This window comes from Zonotrichia albicollis, chromosome 7 (assembly GCF_047830755.1).
Source record: "Zonotrichia albicollis isolate bZonAlb1 chromosome 7, bZonAlb1.hap1, whole genome shotgun sequence".
Lineage (NCBI taxonomy): Eukaryota > Metazoa > Chordata > Aves > Passeriformes > Passerellidae > Zonotrichia > Zonotrichia albicollis.
In genome coordinates, this window is record NC_133825.1 from 19,267,074 (window position 1) to 19,285,864 (window position 18,791).

At 46.0% G+C, this 18,791-nt stretch overlaps 1 protein-coding gene across 4 annotated transcripts in view; it reads left to right on the top strand.

Annotated features, from left to right (window-relative positions):
* Positions 1-18,791, top strand: part of PRKG1 (protein kinase cGMP-dependent 1) — a 368,158-nt gene that overhangs the window by 44,344 nt on the left and 305,023 nt on the right. For all 4 annotated transcript variants that reach the window (XM_074544544.1, XM_074544546.1, XM_074544545.1 and 1 more), the window contains exon 2: positions 17,024-17,190. In XM_074544544.1, the coding sequence (XP_074400645.1) occupies positions 17,067-17,190 (124 nt within the window). In that variant the 5' untranslated portion in view covers positions 17,024-17,066. The remainder of the gene's footprint in view (positions 1-17,023; positions 17,191-18,791) is intronic.

The window sequence follows — 18,791 nt, forward strand, 5'->3', positions numbered from 1 at the left end:
AGCTGGAGCAGCCCTGGGGGTGCTGGGGGTGAGCGCTGGGAGCCAGAACCCCCCCGTGCCCTGGGCTGAGCCCCAGCGTGGGCAGCAGGGCAGGGGGGGATTCTGCCCCTGTGCCCCTGGGCTCAGGTGAGACCCCACCTGCAGAGCTGCCCCAGCCCTGGGCCCAGCACAGGAGGGACCTGGGGCTGCTGCAGAGAGCCCAGGGGAGGCACCAGCATGGGCAGAGGGATGGAGCAGCTCTGCTGGGAGGAAAGGCTGGCACAGCTGGGGGGGCTCACCTGGACAGGAGAAGCTCTGGGGTGACCAAACTGTGCCCTGAAGGAGCTACAGGAAACATGGAGAGAGATCCTTTAGAAGTGATGGAGTGACAAGGGGGATGGCATCCCAGTGCCAGAGGGCAGGGCTGGATGGGATATTGGGCATTAGGAATTGTTCCCTGGCAGGGTGGGGAGAGGCTGGAATGGAATTCCCAGAGCAGCTGTGGCTGCCCCTGGATCCCTGGCAGTGCCCAAGGCCAGGTTGGATGGGGCTGGGAGCCACCTGGGACAGTGGAAGGTGTCCCTGCCCATGCCAGGGTTGGCACTGGATGGAACCCCTCCAATGGGTGCCTTCCAACCCAAATCCTCCTGGAATTTATGACCACTGTGGCCTTTTTGCTCCATTATAAAGCAGGAGCTGAAAAAGCAGCATCTTCCCTTCCATGCTGCATTTTGCATCCCATTTTCCCCTTGCAGCAGGCTCTTTTCCTGGCACTGCTCTTGGGACTGATTGTACAGTTAGCCCTTTCTTCGTGTGTGCATAAATTTGACTTCTTTTCAAGGAAGCAGCTCCTGTAATCGCCTTGCCAGAACAGATTAGGAGAGGGAGTGTGCAGATCACAACACTCCTCTGCTGCCTTTGACGAGGAGGATTTCATCAGCCTGCTTGAAGTGCTGCTTGCAGCCTCAGGGGTGGCCAGAGAGCAGGAGGAAGTTCTTTTTTTCCTTTATTTTCTCCTCTTCAGATGTACTTACGCTGTTCATGTGTTTTTGCCTCCTAATTTATGACAACTGGGGGGTTTGGGGTGTTGGACCTGAGGAGGAGGGAATTGTGGTCAGCACAAGGAGCACAAGGTTTGTTCTGCCCATCACTGCAGGCTTTCATCTGTCTGGCTTTTAGTGCTGATGAGTTTTTTCTATCCCAGAGAATTCCTTAACTGTAATTGCTTCATAAGCACAGGCACTTGGTGATTAGAAATTACTTTTCATTCCTGATTAAATAGCAAGGCACAGTCTTTAACAAAAACAGAACATTTAAAATTCCAGTGTTCTCATTTCAGGGACATTGATTTTCACAGGCACAAAAGCTTTCCTCAAATTCCCACCTAAAGAACAAACATTAATGCACCTATAGGTTAATTACAGGTTTGTTTAAGGCTTTCTTTTCCTAGTAACCTGAGATGAAATCACACAGCAATCTTTAAGATTGGGTTTATGTCTATTAGAAGTGTGCTAATGATGTGTAGAGTTTCAAATAGTTAAAGCTCAGGTTAGAAACTTCTAAGTGGGTTTTTTTGGTTGTTTTTTCTTTGTTAATCTAAAGGCTTTGTGGAGCCCAGTTTGATTGTTGTGGGGCAGAGCTGGTCACTTGAGGTTGCTGCTGCTGAGCTTCCAGCTGGCAGTGCTGGGATATCTGTCCAGAAAAATGGAATTGAAGCTCCTGCAGGGAGTAATTCTGCCTGGCTCTTCTTTGTCCTGCCTTTACAGACTTCTCTGAGCTGCTCTGGGGGAGAACATGATAACCAGCCTGGGGACATCCCTTGCTCAGCTCAGTTTTTGGTTGTGCCTGTGTTCTTTGATGTTGCTTCTGTGGCACAGGACAGCCCTCAGCTCTCAGCCACCCACCAGCCCACGGTGGAGATCCCCAAACACAAAATTCCATCAGGAATTCAGGTTCCTGTGCAGGTTCAGCTGAAGAATGTCTCCTGTGCTGTGCTGTCAAGGCACAGCGTTCAGCTGGGAATGCTGTGACTGGGATGGGCTTAGTTGGGATTTCTGTGTTTGCTGTGTTCCTGGGCCTTGTGCAGTGCCAGCAGCATCACAGGTACTGCTACCTTGGATTTAAGCAGTCTGCCCCATTTTGCTGTGCCATAATCACCACTCTGACCACTAAAAACCCGTTTATTTGCAATTGTTGTTAAGCGGATAAAGATTAAACCAGTGTGGTTTAATCACAGAACTGAGGAAGGTTTGAGCACTGGCAGCTCTTGAATCCTTGTCTGACCTCATGTGGAAGTCCCAGTCCCTCAGGACATCATTCCAGTGCAGGAAAATGGCAGAGATGTGTCCCAAAGCAACATTTTGGGACAGGTTAAGCCTCTTAAACCTTGTTTAACCCCCCCTCAGCCCCAACCCCCTTTGCTGTTCCTGGCAGCTTTTCTCTCTGCCAGGCTTTTTCCTGGCATGACAGCCGAGCAGGATTTATGGCTGTGCCTTATCCAAACAACCTGTAAAAGTGTTGTAGAGTGTTTAAAAAATAATAGTTGTTATAATTCAAGTGAAGAACAAACAAACACTTGCATTCTTCTCTGTGTGCACAGACTCAGAATAGAGGGGGGAAGAGATATTAGAGTGGGAGAAATTTCTTTTTCTCTCTGAAAGGGGCTGTTTAAATGAAATATTCTGTTTTAATAACACAGAGATGTTAAGGCTCCACAGACTGCACACAATTTACTTGACCTTTATAAATAGAACAGCCTTGTCTCTCTATTGGAAAACAACAAAAAAAAACCTCCTGAAAGCGGCATGCAGATTTATTAACCAGCACAGAGAGGACTTGTTAGATTTTATTCCTTGAGCAGGAAGGCAAATTGTCCAAGCAGGATTTGGAGAGAATAGCTTCACATGCAGCAGCTTTTTGGGATGGCTGCCAGAAAAAAATGAAAAGCAGATCCATGCAACTGGCAGGTGGAAAATGTTGTGTTCCTGAGGGCTCCTGCAAGAGTTACAGTTTGGGAAGAAAGAAATGCTGGGATGGCTGAGCACCTTGTGAAATTGGCATCAAACTGTGCCAGGGGAGGTTTAGATTGGATAAAGGAAAAACTTCTCCATGGAAATGGTGATCAGGCATTGGAAGGGGCTGCCTGGGGGGGTGGTGGAGTCTTTATCCCTGGAGGTGTCCAAGGGAGATGTGGATGTGGCACTTGGGGATTATTCAAGACCTGGTAGTTTTATTCTTGGAATAGATGGGGAAAATCATGGAATTCCTATGGTTGGAAGGGATCTGAAAGCTCATCCAGTGTCATCCCAGCCATGGGCAGGGAACCTCCCACTGTCCCAGGCTGCTCCAGCCTGGCCTTGGGCACTGCCAGGGATCCAGGGGCAGCCACAGCTGCTCTGGGCACCCTGTGCCAGGGCCTGCCCACCCTGCCAGGGAACAATCCCTAATTCCCAGTATCCCATCCAGCCCTGCCCTGTGTCAGTCTGAACCCATTCCCTGTGTCCTGGCATTACAAAGTGGGTCCAAGCAAGCAGCATGTCCCAGTTCCCTTAGCTGGAAGAAGTGGATTCCTCTTCTTAGTGTTCCATAATGGAGAATCCCAGGAGTTCTCATTCCTGGAAACTGTCTCTCCAGGAATGAGCACTCATTAAATACTTTTAAATTTAAAAGTTAAAACACTTTTCCAAGATCTGCCTGTGCAACACAGCTGCCTGAAGGGCTTTGTTGGGTGAGCAGAGGTGTTTCATTTCAGATAAGGTGGAGCTTTGTGGGTGAAATAGGGTAAATAAACTGAATTCCATTGAAAACGAAAGACTTTTCAAAGCTGCTGCAAAAGGAGATGTGGAAGTGCAGGCTCCAGGATGAACAATGACCCACCCAGGGTTTGGCTGCTTTTCTTTGGGGTTTGAGTTTTCCATTCAGGTCTGGCTGCTGTTGCTCTTTGGGAGAACAGGCTGCATTTAGATTTAAAAAAAGAATGCTCAAAGTTGTTGTATTTTCTGGGACCCCCAACAAAGGGAGGAAATTATGAATCTGACTCCATGTTCTTAGAAGGCTAATTTATTATTTTATGATCTACATTATATTAAAGAATACTATACTAAAGAATGGAGAAAGGATAGAGACAGAAGGCTAAAAGATAATAATGAAAAACTTGTGACTCCTTCCACTCTCAGCATAACTTGGCACTGATTGCTCAATGAGTGAAAACAATGCACATGAAACCAATGAAACAGTCAACTGTGGGGAAACAATGTCCAAACCCCATTCCAAAGCACCAAACACAGGAGAAGCAAATCAGATCATTATTGTTTTCATTTTTCTCTGAGGCTTCTCAGCTTCCAAGGAGCAAAGTCCTGGGCAAAGAGATTTTTCCAGAAAATATGACAGTGACACAAAATTGTGCTGTTTTCTCATTGACTTGAAAGGCTGGATTTTTTTTTTTTCCCTTAAACTCACTAAAGGAAGGTGTGTTTTCCAAGAATTCCAGTGCCAGTTAATTTCACTGTTCAGTGTTTAAGACAGGCTTGGGCTGATCTTTCCAATCACCTGAATATATGGGATATGAGCATTTATGCAAACAGCTCATGCCTGCTTTTGACTTTAAAATAACTGTTATCTTTAAAATGCACTTAAATTTTAAATGACACTTTTTTGGGCGTGTTGGGATTAAACTGGATTTGAATTATTTCAGCTCCCTCCAGTAGTTCCTGTTTCCTCCATGGAAATAACTCTGCTCCTTGGCAGGCACGTTTTCTCCATCTCTTTTTAGTTCTTTCTGTGTATTCCTTTATGTAAATATTTCCTCAACACAGCCTGTGGGGCATGGAACAGACTCAGAACACGAAGAAGAGTTGTAGCATTGCTTTTCTGAAAGTGAGCAAGGTTTCTTTCCTAGTCCTGTGAAAATATTTGGGACAGAGGAAAGGAGCTTTTCCCCTAGAAACCCACATGTGCTGCATTGGAAGAAAAACCATTTCTGTCTCCTTGTGATGCATTGATGTCCTGGTCTGCTTTTTTTTGTGGGATTTTTTTTTTCTTTATTGTCATGGAATCACAGAATGGTTTGGGTGGGAAGGGAGCTTAAAGCCCATCCAGTGCCATTTTGGCTGATATTTGCTCAGCTGCCCCATGAGAGCAGTGAAATAGCAAGGGGCAGGGAGCTGCAGGAGGAGCAGGAGGGGAGAAAGCTTTTGGGAGGACGGTGGAGGGAAAGGAAAGAGAAATCGATGCTGCTCTGCACTAGGAATGTCAAATGAAGCACTTGGATTAAAAAGGAACACAACCCAGGGTTGCTGCAATGGGAGCAAGCATTTTGGAGATGGGAGATGGTGTGGGAAGGTGATGAGACACGAGGGAGGTGGAAGAGGGGAGAGTTTAGTGCAGGATAGTAGTGCAAGGGGAGGAAAGCAGTGCCAGCAGTACATGATGGGAGCAAACTTCATTTTCTGCTCATATGATACAGATAAAGATAACTTAATTCTCTGCCCTCCTCTGGCTTATTTGTTCTGTCAGAGTTCTCAGCCTCGAGATGAGGTTGGTTCTTCTCTTTGGTGCTCTGCTTGGAGATTTCCTGTGAACTAAAGGTTTTCTGTTGAGGACCTGGGCAGCAGCATGGCAGCACATTTGAACTGTGAATTTTGGGGCTTTGCTGGCTTGCTGAGGGAGGAAGCAGAGCTGTGTGCCTTAATGCCTGTTCTGTGTGTCCTCAGAAACAAGTGCTGCTCCTGTTTCCCCTTGGAATGGCTCTGTTTGTAAAGGGGACACCCTTCCCTTGGGAATGCCTCAGTGAATCCCACAGTGGCATTCTGGTTCTCCAGGCTGTAACACCAAGAGGTCACAGTGGCTCCTAAAGACCAGAGGGAGTCACCTCTGGTGACTCAGGGTCTGGAATGTGAACGCTGTGAGGGAGCTGGCAAGGGGCTCAGCCTGGAGCAAAGGAGGCTCAGGGGGCCCTTGTGGCTCTGCACAACTCCCTGCCAGGAGGGGACAGCCAGGGGGGGTCGGGCTGTGCTGCCAGGGAACAGGGACAGGACAAGGGGAAAGGGCCTCAGGCTGGGCCAGGGGAGGCTCAGCTGGGACAGCAGCAGCAATTTCTGCATGCAAAGGGTGCTCAGGCCTTGGCAGGGGCTGCCCAGGGAGCTTTGCAGTGCCCAGCCCTGCAGGTGTCCCAGGAAGGGCTGGAGGTGGCACTGTAGGGACAGAGTTTGTGGTCAGTGGGAGTGGGAGTGGGGCTGAGCCTCATCCCCAATGGGCTGCAGCTGTGCAGGACAGGTGAGTGATATTAAAGATAATGAGCCATTAATGAGCCCAGGGGCACTGACCAATCACCCAGGAGCAGAGGGCACACAGGTGCAGTGCATCAACGTGAGGGGATAAAAGGTTGGGCTGAGCACAGGAAGGGCAGTTGTTTGCAGCCTTCTGAGGTCTTGGGGTGTTACTCTGTGTGAGCAGATACCTGAAGCCTTCTGACCTGGTAAGGTGTTGTTCTCTGTGGGTGATGTTTTCTGAAATTGTTTGGTGATATTCTGTGTGTCATGGTTGTCTCAGCTGTGACAGGCACTCAGTGCTCTGAGCTGGGGACAAGGTGAGCATTGGGACTGGACTGGATGATCCTGGAGGGCTTTTCCAGCCTAGCTGGTTCTGTGATTTCACAGTCTCCATGTTATTCCTCAGCTTTCCTTGGGCAGCACCTTTTGTATTGCTGCATCCTTCTTTTACCTCTGTATGTCCATTCTGTTAGGATTCCCTGAGGACAAGTGTTGCCGTGAAATGTGAGGTTACTACTTGTTCAGAAATATCTTCCCATTTGCCACAAATAGGACATTTCCCTTCAGTATCCTTCCAGCTGAAATTCCTGGAAACATTCAGTGCCTCTGGAGGAGAGTTACTTTGATCAAAGAAAAGGGCTGTTTCCTAAAGTCCTTCAAATTCAAAGCTCTTCATCTCTCCCTCGCCTTCTATCAGAATTTGGTGCCTGCTTTCTCCTAGCACATTTGTCACTCTTATCCTTCAAAACATTTCCTTTAAGTTCTCTCAGGCTTGTGCTTACACGTGGCTGGATGATTGCAGCTATCCCTGGAGTTTGTCCCATATGGTTTAAAGGAATTAGGGAAATTTCTCTGAATCCCCAACCCACCACCAATTACCCCCTGCTGATTGTTCTTCACAATACAAGATTTTATGAGGATTCAAAAGCCATGAGACTGAAGCTTTCCATGCTTGGAGTTGGGTTTTTTGTGTTGTGGGGTTTTTTTGATGAGAAGGTTTTTCTGGAGGTGTTTGCCTTGTGCTGCTCTCATTCCTGCAATGCTGAGCATCCCTTCTGTGGCTGTGGGACTGTCCTCCATGAGGACAGTGCTTCAGAGTTTGGGTTCTTTTTTTTGGTTACAGCCAAAGGCAACATCACAACCATGGGATTCTGAGTGGAATTCCTAAATTAGGAGGAGCAAGAGCATTTGAGAGCAAAAGCCCTGTGTTGTTTTGGTATCACAGAGTTATTAAGGTTGGGTAAGATCTCCAGGGCTATGGAGTCCACCCTGTCCCTGATCCCCACCTTGTCCCCTGATGCCTTGAGAAGGCTGAGCTAGAACAGAGTTAAAGAATAAAGCAGGGATTTATTAAAAGGATCTCCTCCATGGATCCACCTCAGTCAGCACAAGAGCCCAGCCAGGGCTGCACCCAAGGTGAACCAAAATTGGCACAAAATGGATGAGTGGTCACCAAATCTCCCACTTTGATCTGTTCTGCTCCATTTGCATGTTGGAGTTCATTGTCCAATTCCAGCTTTAGGTTATGAAGTCCCATCCTGTTTGTTTTTCTCTCTTCAGCCCGCATTGTTTATGCTCTTGGGCCTGAGATTTGGATCATTTGTCCTTGGTCCCCAGCTAGAGAAGGAATTGTTTTGTCTCCCTGCTCTGTGCAGAGAGCTCACCATCCCTTAATGTGAAGCCCAGACCTACACACTAAAGCAGCACAGAACCTAAAAAATATGAAAGCCAAAACCTGAGGCATCACCCCAGCCCAGAGCACTGAGTGCCACCTCCAGCCCTTCCTGGGACACCTGCAGGGCTGGGCACTGCAAAGCTCCCTGGGCAGCCCCTGCCAAGGCCTGAGCACCCTTTGCATGCAGGAATTGCTGCTGCTGTCCCAGCTGAGCCTCCCCTGGCCCAGCCTGAGGCCCTTTCCCCTTCTCCTGTCCCTGCTGTTCCCTGCATTCCTGTCAGAGTTGTGCAGAGCAGTTGTTGGCATATTCTTAAAAACTCAGCAGCATTGTCACAGTCAATGCTCATGCAGTAGAAATAGCAATGAGAAAATAATATTTTGAGTGTGCCAGCCTCTCCCCCACCTGCCTCTGAGCCAGAAGGAAGGCAGCAGCAGCTCTGCCCTGCTCCCAGCCCCATCCCCCTGCTTTTCCACAGACACCTCCTGAGCTTCCTTCCTGCTGCTGCTCTTTCTCCAGTTAAACGCTATCAGGTTGTGTGGTTGCTCAGAGTTCATCGTGCCGGCCACAAGGTGCTTGTCCAGCTCTAATCTGGTTTATTGGCAGGCTAGACAGAGGCTGCAGGATGTGCTCCCATGGCTGTAGCCTGGAGTGACCCTTCTGAGAGGAGGCACTTGTGTCCCCACCGGCTGCTCCTTGGTGCTTGTCAGTGGGGAATTATTTGGGTAATGCCATGCATCTTGCAAATATTTATGTCCCAAAGCCTGCCTGCAAATGTCAGGCCTCCTGCTGACTCGTGGAGTAAGAAGAAATAGTTTTCCTTAAAATCCTCAGAGATATTTATTGGAAGACTGAGGCTCCAAGCACTGTCTGCATTCCACTGCCACACGCCTATGGCATTTCATCCAGGGACTTCTCCAGGCTGGAGAGAGCTGATGGAACTTCCCTGGTGACACTCCCATCCATCACAAGCTCTGGGTGAATCACAGTGAGGGATGTGCAATCTCTGTCGCTGCTCTCCCCTCCCCATCCATCACAATTCCTGTGGATCCCCCTCCTGAACTTTCACTGGAGCAGCTCTGTATTTCCCTGGCTGTGACAGCATTCCCTGTGGATGTGTTTGTCAGGGAGGAGCAAAGTGTTTCTGCAGAGCACATCCATCTCTCCTGGCCCACGGTGCACCTGGAGGAGCTCCTGACGTGTTCTCAGCCTCTAATCCAGGAGAGCAGAGTGAGCTGTCTCTGCTCAGAGCCTCTCTAATTGGATTTCTGCATCTATGTAAATTAGGTTATCATCCCCTTGGCAGATTTCCTGCCCACTGTACCAGGGTGCAGCCATCTCTGTGGTGGCCAGCAGTAACTCCCTTCTCCAGGGAATCTGGGTGCAGCTCACTGCCCACTCCTTCATTTATCCCTAGGGAGCCACACAGACCTCCAAAGGTACTGACAAACTTGGGGCAACTCTTGGAGCTGCCATTTAGCTCCATTCCTCATCCCTGCCTCCAGTCAGGGGGAGCTGCCAGGACTGGAAGCCCACATGGATAATGGTTTGATGGATGGAGGAACTCCTGCCCTTCAACTCCATGGTTCTTTCCAAGATCACCGTGACCTTCAGGATGTGTTGTCTGGGTCTCTGTGACTCTGTCTGAGCTCCTTCTGGAGGAGTTTGGGTTGTTTCTGGGTTCCTGGCTGTGTAGACATATGGGGACATGTGTTTTCTCTGCTATTTTTGTAGGTGCAAGAAGGCTCCAGCACAGCTGTGCTGGATGTGAGCGCTGAAACTGTGAAATGCACGGGGTAACAACCCCCAGAAGTCTGCCTTAGAGACACCCATCCCCCTTCACCATGGCTTTGCCACGTGTTCTGGAGCAATTTCTGCATGCAAAGGGTGCTCAGGCCTTGGCAGGGGCTGCCCAGGGAGCTTTGCAGTGCCCAGCCCTGCAGGTGTCCCAGGAAGGGCTGGAGGTGGCACTCAGTGCTCTGGGCTGGGCACAAGGTGGGCACTGGGCACAGCTGGGACTCCATGGCCTTAGAGATCTTTTCCAACCCAATTTTTTTCTCTGATTTTTGTGTTTTCACCTCTCATTAGCTGCCCAAAGCTTCTGCTGTTTGCTTCAGGTAATCAAGGAGCTGCTTAATCCTGCTCTGAGGGCTTGGTAGTGGTTTCTCAAAATGCAACTCATGTGGGAGTTCCTCAGAGCTGTCAGGGAGTGCAGGAGGAGGCAAATTGTGCTGGCAAGAACCAAGAACTTCTCCTCCTGCCTCAGCCTGCCAACATTTCTGGGATCTAAACCTGGGGCTTTGAAGGATGCAAAATAGGAGCCTAAAAAAGGGCGGTAAATGAAGATCTGTGGGGTGAGACATGTTAAAATGCAAGTTAACCAACTCTTGCCTACAGTATTTTTATACCAACAACAATTTTCAGCGTAGGTGAAAGGGGATTTGAATTTTAATTTTTTTTTGCTGAAATGATTTTTCTTTTTAAATGTCGAATGCCAAAATATGATATAATGAACAGCAGTGTACTGATAAATTTAGAAATCCTAAATGGAGCTGTCTGAGCAACATTCTCTGCAAAGCAACTCGGTTCTGCGACTCTAAGTTGTATTGAAGTGCAAGAAAACCTGGAAATGTGGAAGCTGTTTTCCTGGCTTACAGGTTTAGATCAGGGTAGAGTTGCTTAACCTCTTTTTAATTTGGCATTTTGGTTGAAAATTTGAGTGGACACTTGTGAAGAACCTTCTTCCATCCAGCTCTTTAGGAACATTTTTAAATTGGCATTTTGTTTGAAAATTTGAGTGGACTCTTGTGAAGAACATTCTTCCATCCAGCTCTTCAGGAGCATTTTAAAATTAGCATTTTGGTTAAAAATTTCAGTGGACTCTTATGAAGAACATTCTTCCATCTAGCTCTTCAGGAGCATTTTAAAATTTGGTTGAAAATTTGAGTGGACTCTTGTGAAGAACATTCTTCCATCCAGCTCTTCAGGAGCAACCACACTGACGATGTTTAAGATCCTGCTCAGAAATTTCCCCTAAAACCTGAAGGTGGGCTGTGGGTTGTGTGTTGTGGGAATGGGAAGCCTTGTAAATAAAATCCACAAGTGTATTTAAAGGCCTTCATGTTACTCGGTCCCAGACTTGAATCCTACTCTTATTCCCAGTTACTGAGACAAGAATAGCTCTCTGGAGTTATATTTAACATTCCCTTGAAGGAACATCCAGAGTGGGCTTTATCCAGAGCCAAAACAAACAGCTAATGCAGAGTTATCAGCTATTAATGGCTCTGGGGCCTAAACAAGCCCCAGATCTTACCCAAAGGTTGGAGCTTTCCTCTCCTGCTCTGCTCCTCGGAGTGAGTTATGAACAGATCCATTTGCTCCCTTGCAGGTTTTGGGATTTGAAGGCATTATCCAGCATTTCACCCTTCAGGAATTGCCCTGTGCTGGGTTTCTTCCTGCTCTGGGAGCTTTGGCACTCAGGGAGAACCTTCCACCTTGCCTTGGCACCAAGAATTTCACTTTGCTAGCAAAAGCAGCTTTGCTGAAGGGTTTGGGCTTCAGGATGGTGATTGGGGGGTTAAATAATCATCCTGGAAGTTCTCCTTCCTACCTCTGGTTCTTGGATGGGAACCTGGGAGCTGCCACTAATGCATAGCCCTGGTAAGGGTTTTGCTAGGAAGGGAGGAGTGCCAGGAATTGGTCTGGACTGCTGTCTCTTGGTGATGCTCATTCTGGTATCACTGAAGGCTTTGTGGGTCTCAGTAACCTCTGGATGTGTGGCCAGGCCACAGGAGATGAGTTCTGCAGGTATTTCAATGTGAGGAGGGCATGGGACTGTTGGAGCAACTCCTGAAATTGCTGGGGGTGTCTGGAGCATATTCCCTGTGGAGGAAGCACAGGGAAGCTGTGGCTGCCCCTGGATCCCTGGAAGTGTCCAAGTCCAGGTTGGACACTGGGGCTTGGAGCAGCCTGAGATAGTGGAAGGTGTTTGGGACAGCCCAAAGTGGGTGGAAGGAGGTGATTTTAAGGTCCTTTCCAACCCAAACCACTCTGGGGCTCTATTCCAGAGCAGAGCTGAGTGTTTTAGTCTTGTCTTTGAACTACACAAGGGCTTAAAGCAGAGTTAGAAGCTCTACAAAGGTGAGCTTTGAGCAAAAAGCTTCCCCAACCCTGCTGGAAACTTTGCTTTTTGTGCCACTTGGAGTGGACACCCCCTTTGGAAAGGGAGATACATCTGGAGAAGCTTTTAAAAAATCTGTCTGACACTTCTTGCTGTGTATTCGTATCCTGCTGGATGGTTTCTGGAAAGCTGGAGCAGGCTCAATCCTTGGCTGTGTTATCCCTTTTTAAGGAAGGTGTTTTTTTTTTTTTTTTTTTTTTTCCTTTTTCCATGGCCACATTTTGTAGAGGTAAACATTTTTAAACATTTCACAGTGTGGATTTTAAACAGTTGTTGTAGGGATTGGCTGAGTTCTTTTATCCCCCCTCAGATTCAGGGACAGAGGCTGCACAGATTTTTTCCATAGATCTTATCTCTGAAATCAGCTTAATTCCTTGGGCAGGGATAGGGAAGAGCCCAAAAAATAGTACTTTAGGGCATGAGTTTCTACAAATAATTTGGATTTTTACAGCAGTGGTGACCCAGCCCAAAAAGGTGCCACTGGTTGTAGTAGCTTTGAGCTGGGTTTATTCTATGAGTAAGTAAGAAGTTCTCCTCTCCCAGGACCCTGTGTTTTTACTTCTGTAAACTTGAACTCTCTCTGTCTGCTTGGTCAAGTTCCTGTGGGTGTTTCCCTCCTAAACATGGAGATTTAGGTTAGTAGTAGTAGTAGTTAATTCCTGATGGGGAAAACTCCAGAAAAAATACTCCTTCCTCCCTTTAGTATTGGCACGTTGAAGAGTTTTGCTCCAAGCTTTGAGATGGAAACAGCTAAATGGTCTTGCTTTATTTTTGTCACTCCAAAGTGTGTTTTTTCTTTCCCGTTTTTGCAATCATCTTTCAGCCTGTCCAACCAGGATGTTGCTTTTAATTATCCTTACTGATCGTTTCAAATGGTTTTGCCTCAAAGCCGTGGTGGTGAGCAGCCTAAAATTCAGAATTGTGTCAGTAATTTTTAAATTGAACTCTCAATTTGTTCTATTTTTCCTGACCCACCTCTGTTTAATGTGCTGCCAGCAGAAGATTCCCTGGGCGTGGTTCCTGGGTAGCTGTGGCTTTTCCACATTGAGATGAGCCCTTTTGGGATGAAGAACAACTTTGTGTTCCAGTATTTACTGTGCACGCCAGAAGGTACAAACCCAACGTGGGGAATGTGTTGCTCTGAGGGAAGAGCCTGGGATGAGCATTCCTTGGAAAATGGGAATTCCTGTCAGGATAACAACAGCCTGTGCTGCAGGGTTTGGTTATTTTACTGCAGGCATTGCAAAGCATCCCAGAAAGGATTGGGATGGAAGGGACCTTAAAGCCCATTCAGTGCCACCCCTGGCATGGCAGGGACACCTTCCACTGTCCCAGGTGGCTCTAAAAACCTGGCCCTGGGCACTGCACAAGCAGGTTTTTAATGCATGAAGTGTATTTGCAGGCAACTTGTTAAGCTTCTTTTTGCATGACTTCTGCAAATTCGAATGCAATTAGCTTCTTCCTCCTGTTGCCTTATTAATTACTGTGATGGACCTAAAGTGATTTGGGACAGGATGTATCACAGAGGATTGTGCCCTCTTTTTAAACTCTTCATCAAGTCTCCAGCACATTTGGTCATTAATCTTGCAGGAAAACAGGGATGGCTTGGTGCCAGGCTTGCTCTGGAGAGGAAAGATGGCAATAACTGCTTTCTACTCTGAGTGACCCTCTGAAGGCAGAGACATCCACTCCAGTGCTGAGTAAATATTCATGGAAATCCTTCTCCTTCAGACAAACTCATTTAGAAGCAGTCCTGCTGCCTTAAAAATGTTGTAGGTTATTTTGTTTGTGCCTTGTTCCTATTAGAAACCTGAACCAGAAAGCACAGAAGAAATAAGAGCTAATGGAACAGCTGTATCTTGTTTAAAGCACTTCCTTGCCATGGCAGGAGTGTGATTTTTAACCATTTAAAATACTTTTTATTCTGTGTTACTGGGTAGATTCCTGTGTTCACACATGTGGGATAGCTGCTGCTTTGAAATAATGGTTATGATTAAGGAATGGCGTGGTTTGGAGAAGCATTTGTTATTAGAATAGTTTATTATAAATTTTTATTTGAATAATTGGGAACTAGGAGTTAATTCATGTGTTTGTGGGCTGGTGACAAGGTGGGGATTGGGTACAGGCTGGACTTGATGGTCTTGGGAGAGCTTTTCCCACCTGGGATTGGACATATGAATAAACACAATAGAAAAAAATTCTGTTTATTTGAAATGGCTTCTGTGAATTACAGGGAAAGAAAAGAATAATAAAAATAAAATAATGTGGAAGTTGCTGAAAGCCTGGCATGTGTGAGTGTGTGGGACTGGCAAGCCACAGCAGTGCATGAATAATTTTTCTGAATTATTAAGAGTGATGAAGATTGTCTCACAGGGAACAATGGAGGAGCTCTGCTTTGTAGCTCTGACATTGTATTTTTAGGACCAACTCATTTTCAAATGTGTCAAACTCTGCTTTTTTCCTACTCTATTCTAAAAGATGGATGGAATATTTCCTGCTGGAAAGGTTGGGAGCTCCCAAACTATGGAGGGTGGTTTAGTCTATGGTGGGAAGGGTGGAAGGAGATGATTTTTAAGGTTTTTTTTCCCATCCAAAACAGTCTGGGGTTTTATGAAACACTATAATAAATAAGCAGCTGCCTTGCGAGGTGGTTTTGCCCTGTTTAAGGGCAGCTAGAGGTGCTTTTCTCACAGGCTTTGTAGTCCAAGCCTCATCTTAACCAATTATCCCTGCTAATAAAGCCTATTTTGCTCACATTCAAGCATGACTGAGTTATTATTCAGCCCTTTCCTTGTGGGTATTTAATTTTAGGATGCTCAGATGTGGCAGAGATGAAGCTGTGTTTCATTGATGGCCCAGCCAACGTGTTTTCCTTCATGGTGATGGATTTTGTGGGGTGGTTAAAAGGGTTTGGATGACCTGGGGGGGACTCTGAGCTCGCTGTGATGTTCCTGTGTTGAGGATAGAGACTGAATCAAGTGATTCAGATGTTCTCTTACACATCTGAGATCATGTTATTATTAATATAATATTATTAAGCTGTTGAATTTCCTAATTTTTTTCACATTGGGTCATTTTTGCTGCTTCTCCCCTGACTAGAATCGTAAAGGTTGAAAAAAACCCTTTATGCTCATTGAGCCCCACTGAGTTTTCCTGTTCCTTTGCTGTTGTTTGGACCAAATTTCCCAACTCCTCCTCAAATCCATTTCCATGTTCAATTCCAACAAGGAGAACTTTGTTTTGTGCTGAGCATCTCTACATCCGGAGGGAAGTTTGACTTGGGCCAGGAATTCCCCATTGTCTTTTTGGGTCTTTTGATTTTTGCAGCAACTCCACTTGAAATCTTGACTTTGTCAGGGAGAAATGAGATAAATTTGGGAGCCTTGAAATGAAATAAAAGCCTGGAATTGGAATGCAGGTTGACAGGATGAACACAAAAGCTTTAATTAGGCTTTCTCTGGTGGCCAACTGGGCAACACCAATAAGGAGCTGGTCGTGAGGAGGATTTGACAGAGCAGATAGGAGCTGAATCAAGGCACAGCAGGGAAAGCATCACCTGGCAAATGGAGGAAATGGGGTTGTGCAATGCCTGGTCAGCCTGACAAATCCCCAGCTTTGCTGAAAGGAACGTGTGCCCCAGGTGCAGCTTTACCTGGGGGTCCTTCTTTGCACACAGGGGTGGCTGTGAGGGCAGATTCCTGCTCTCAGGAATGGTTTTGTGGTGTCCTGAGCCCACCTTGTCCTTGGCAGCCTGGTCCTGTCCCCTCCTGCCCTTCAGCAGGGTCACTTCTGGTGGCCTCTGGTGTGTCCAGTGTTGAAATAACCTCCAAACTATCAAAGGAATAGAAAGAATCTTAAACATCACTGAGCTGGCAGTGTGGTGGGTGGAACCCTGGGCTGGTGTCAGATTGAGCTCTTTTTGGGCTTAGAGATGGTGTTTTAAAAACCTTTTATTCCGTTTTCAGTCTTAGGAGAAGGGTGAGACAATACAGATGTTATAATTAACGTAATTACAATCAAAGCCAACTATTTCTTAATTACAATACATTATAAGTGTTTATAACTTTAATACATTTTTCATAGCTCTATTTTCCAAAAGTATCTAGTCTGCTTTGCAAGGCCATCCTTTGAATCTTGCTTCTAATTCCATTTCTCTCTCAATTATTTCTGTCCTATTCCAGGGCATTACTAAGTGAGCATTTCTTAACTCAAAGTTTGCACACAGATGCACACACTATGTGAGCCTTCAATCAGGCTTTGAGAATTCTCTACAAATCCATTTCCCACAGTTTGGGTGTCCCCAATTCCCATTTAGGCTCTTTTTCAAGAAGACAGGACCCATTAAAGTGTTTTTCTTTGAAAACCTTGTTTCATACTCATCTTTCCATCAGTTAAATCCCTCCTGGCTGCTCCAGGGTGAGGAGTGAAGGGCTGAGGAGCTGCTGTCCAGCCTGGACGTGTTTTAGGAGCTTCACTTTTGGTCTAGATCAGGATTCAACATTCCCAGTTGTCCACCTGCACAAGTGGGTTTAGGGATTTTGTGCCAAATGCCTCCTGTGGTGATTATAATATAAATACTCAGAGAATCTCCATGCAGTGTCACCCTTTGGTGTGCTCCAGTTTGTATAATTAATAGGAAATATAATAAACCAAGTAATAAATCTGTTAGCTTCTTGTTTGTGCTTCCTTTCAGTTTTGTGTATGGAAGATATTCCAAGAGCTGTGTTATTGTAGATGTGAAACTTGTAGCTAAAAGGGGATTTTGCAACTCCACAAAAATCTATTTTTATTGCAGTGCTGGATGTGTCCAAAGCTTATTTACAACAAATAATTGCATGTTCACATCTTTGTAATTTTTTTGTGTTCTCTGCATGTTTTCAGGGAAAACACTGATTTTTAAAATAAATTTGTTTATTCCTCAGGTCCAAGGAGCTAATAAAGGAAGCAATCCTTGACAATGACTTCATGAAGAACCTGGAATTGTCCCAGATCCAGGAGATTGTGGATTGTATGTACCCTGTGGAGTATGGCAAGGACAGCTGCATCATCAAGGAGGGAGATGTGGGTTCCCTGGTCTATGTCATGGAAGGTAGGGTTGGGAAAAATCTGATTTATTCCTTTTTTTTTTTTTTTTTAACACTTGGACACAAAACCTTTCGTGGGAAAAGCGGTTTCAGAGAAAGAGGTTGTCTAAATATGGTTGCTAAAAAATTGTGTGGAGTGCTTTTGGCTGGAAAATTCAGCCTGGATTTGTGTGCCTGCCTGGCTAAAGAGAGGAGGTGAAAGCTGTACACCCTGTACTGGAATAAACCTCCCCTAAGCAGCATTGCTGTGCTTGGAGGTAATGGTTTGCTGGAAAAATGAGGATTTTATAGAAGGAATGGAGATGGGAAGTGGCTGTGGAGCAGGGAGAAGGTGCTCAGAGCCTCCTCTCAGGTGGAAATGTGGATATTCATGTTTTTAGCCATTTTTTGCATGAATAAATGAGGATTTTAACAGAAGAAAGGGAGATGGGAAGTGGCTGTGGAGCAGGGAGAAGGTGCTCACAGTCTCCTCCCAGGTGGAAATAGGGAATTTCAGTTTTTTAGCCATTTTTTGCATGAACACTTGAGGATTTGTAGCCATTTTTATGACATTCATGACAATTTTAGCCATTTTTTGCATGGACAAATGAGGATTTTAACAGAAGGAATGGAGATGGGAAGGGGCTGTGGAACAGGGAGAAGGTGCTCACAGCCTCCTCCCAGGTGGAAATGTGGATATTCATGTTTTTTAGCCATTTTTTGCATGAATAAATGAGGATTTTAACAGAAGGAATGGAGATGGGAAGTGGCTGTGGGGCAGACAGAAGGTGCTCACAGCTTCCTCCCAGGTGGAAATATGGAATGTCATTTTTTTAGCCGTTTTTTGCATGAACACTTGAGGATTTGTAGCCATTTTTATGACGTTCATGACATTTTTAGCCATTTTTTGCATGGACAAATGAGGATTTTATAGAAGGAATGGAGATGGGAAGTGGCTGTGGAGCAGGGAGAAGGTGCTCACAGCCTCCTCCCAGGTGGAACTGTGGGCATTCATATTTTTAAGAATGGAGATGGGAAGTGGCTCACAGCTTCTCCCAGGTGGAAATGTGGACATTCATTTTTTTAGCCATTTTTTGCATGGAAAAATGAGGATTTTAACGAAGGAATGGAGATGGGAAGTGGCTGTGGAACAGGGAGAAGGTGCTCACAGCCTCCTCCCAGGTGGAAATGTGGACACAGCATGGATAAATGAGGATTTTTTTTTAGCCATTTTTGCATAGATAAATGAGGAGCTTATTTTAGCCATTTTTTGCATGGATAAATGAGGATTTTAGCAGAAGGAATGGAGATGGGAAGTGGCTGTGAAATAGGGAAAAGGTGCTCAAAGCCTCCTCCGAGGTGGAAATATGGGCATTGATTTTTTTAGCCATTATTTACATGGATAAATAAGGATTTTAACAGAAGGAATGGAGATGGGAAGTGGCTGTGGAGCAGGGAGAAGGTGGAAATGTTGGTACAGCACACAGGGCTCTCTACAGGAGAGACTAATTCTCATCCTTGGGAGGATGGAAAATGGTGTTGGTGCATCCTGGGCATCTGCTTGGTCCCAGGATGTGCTGAGGTTTCTCATTCAGCTTTGTAAAAATCTTCTAGCACTTGTTGCCAA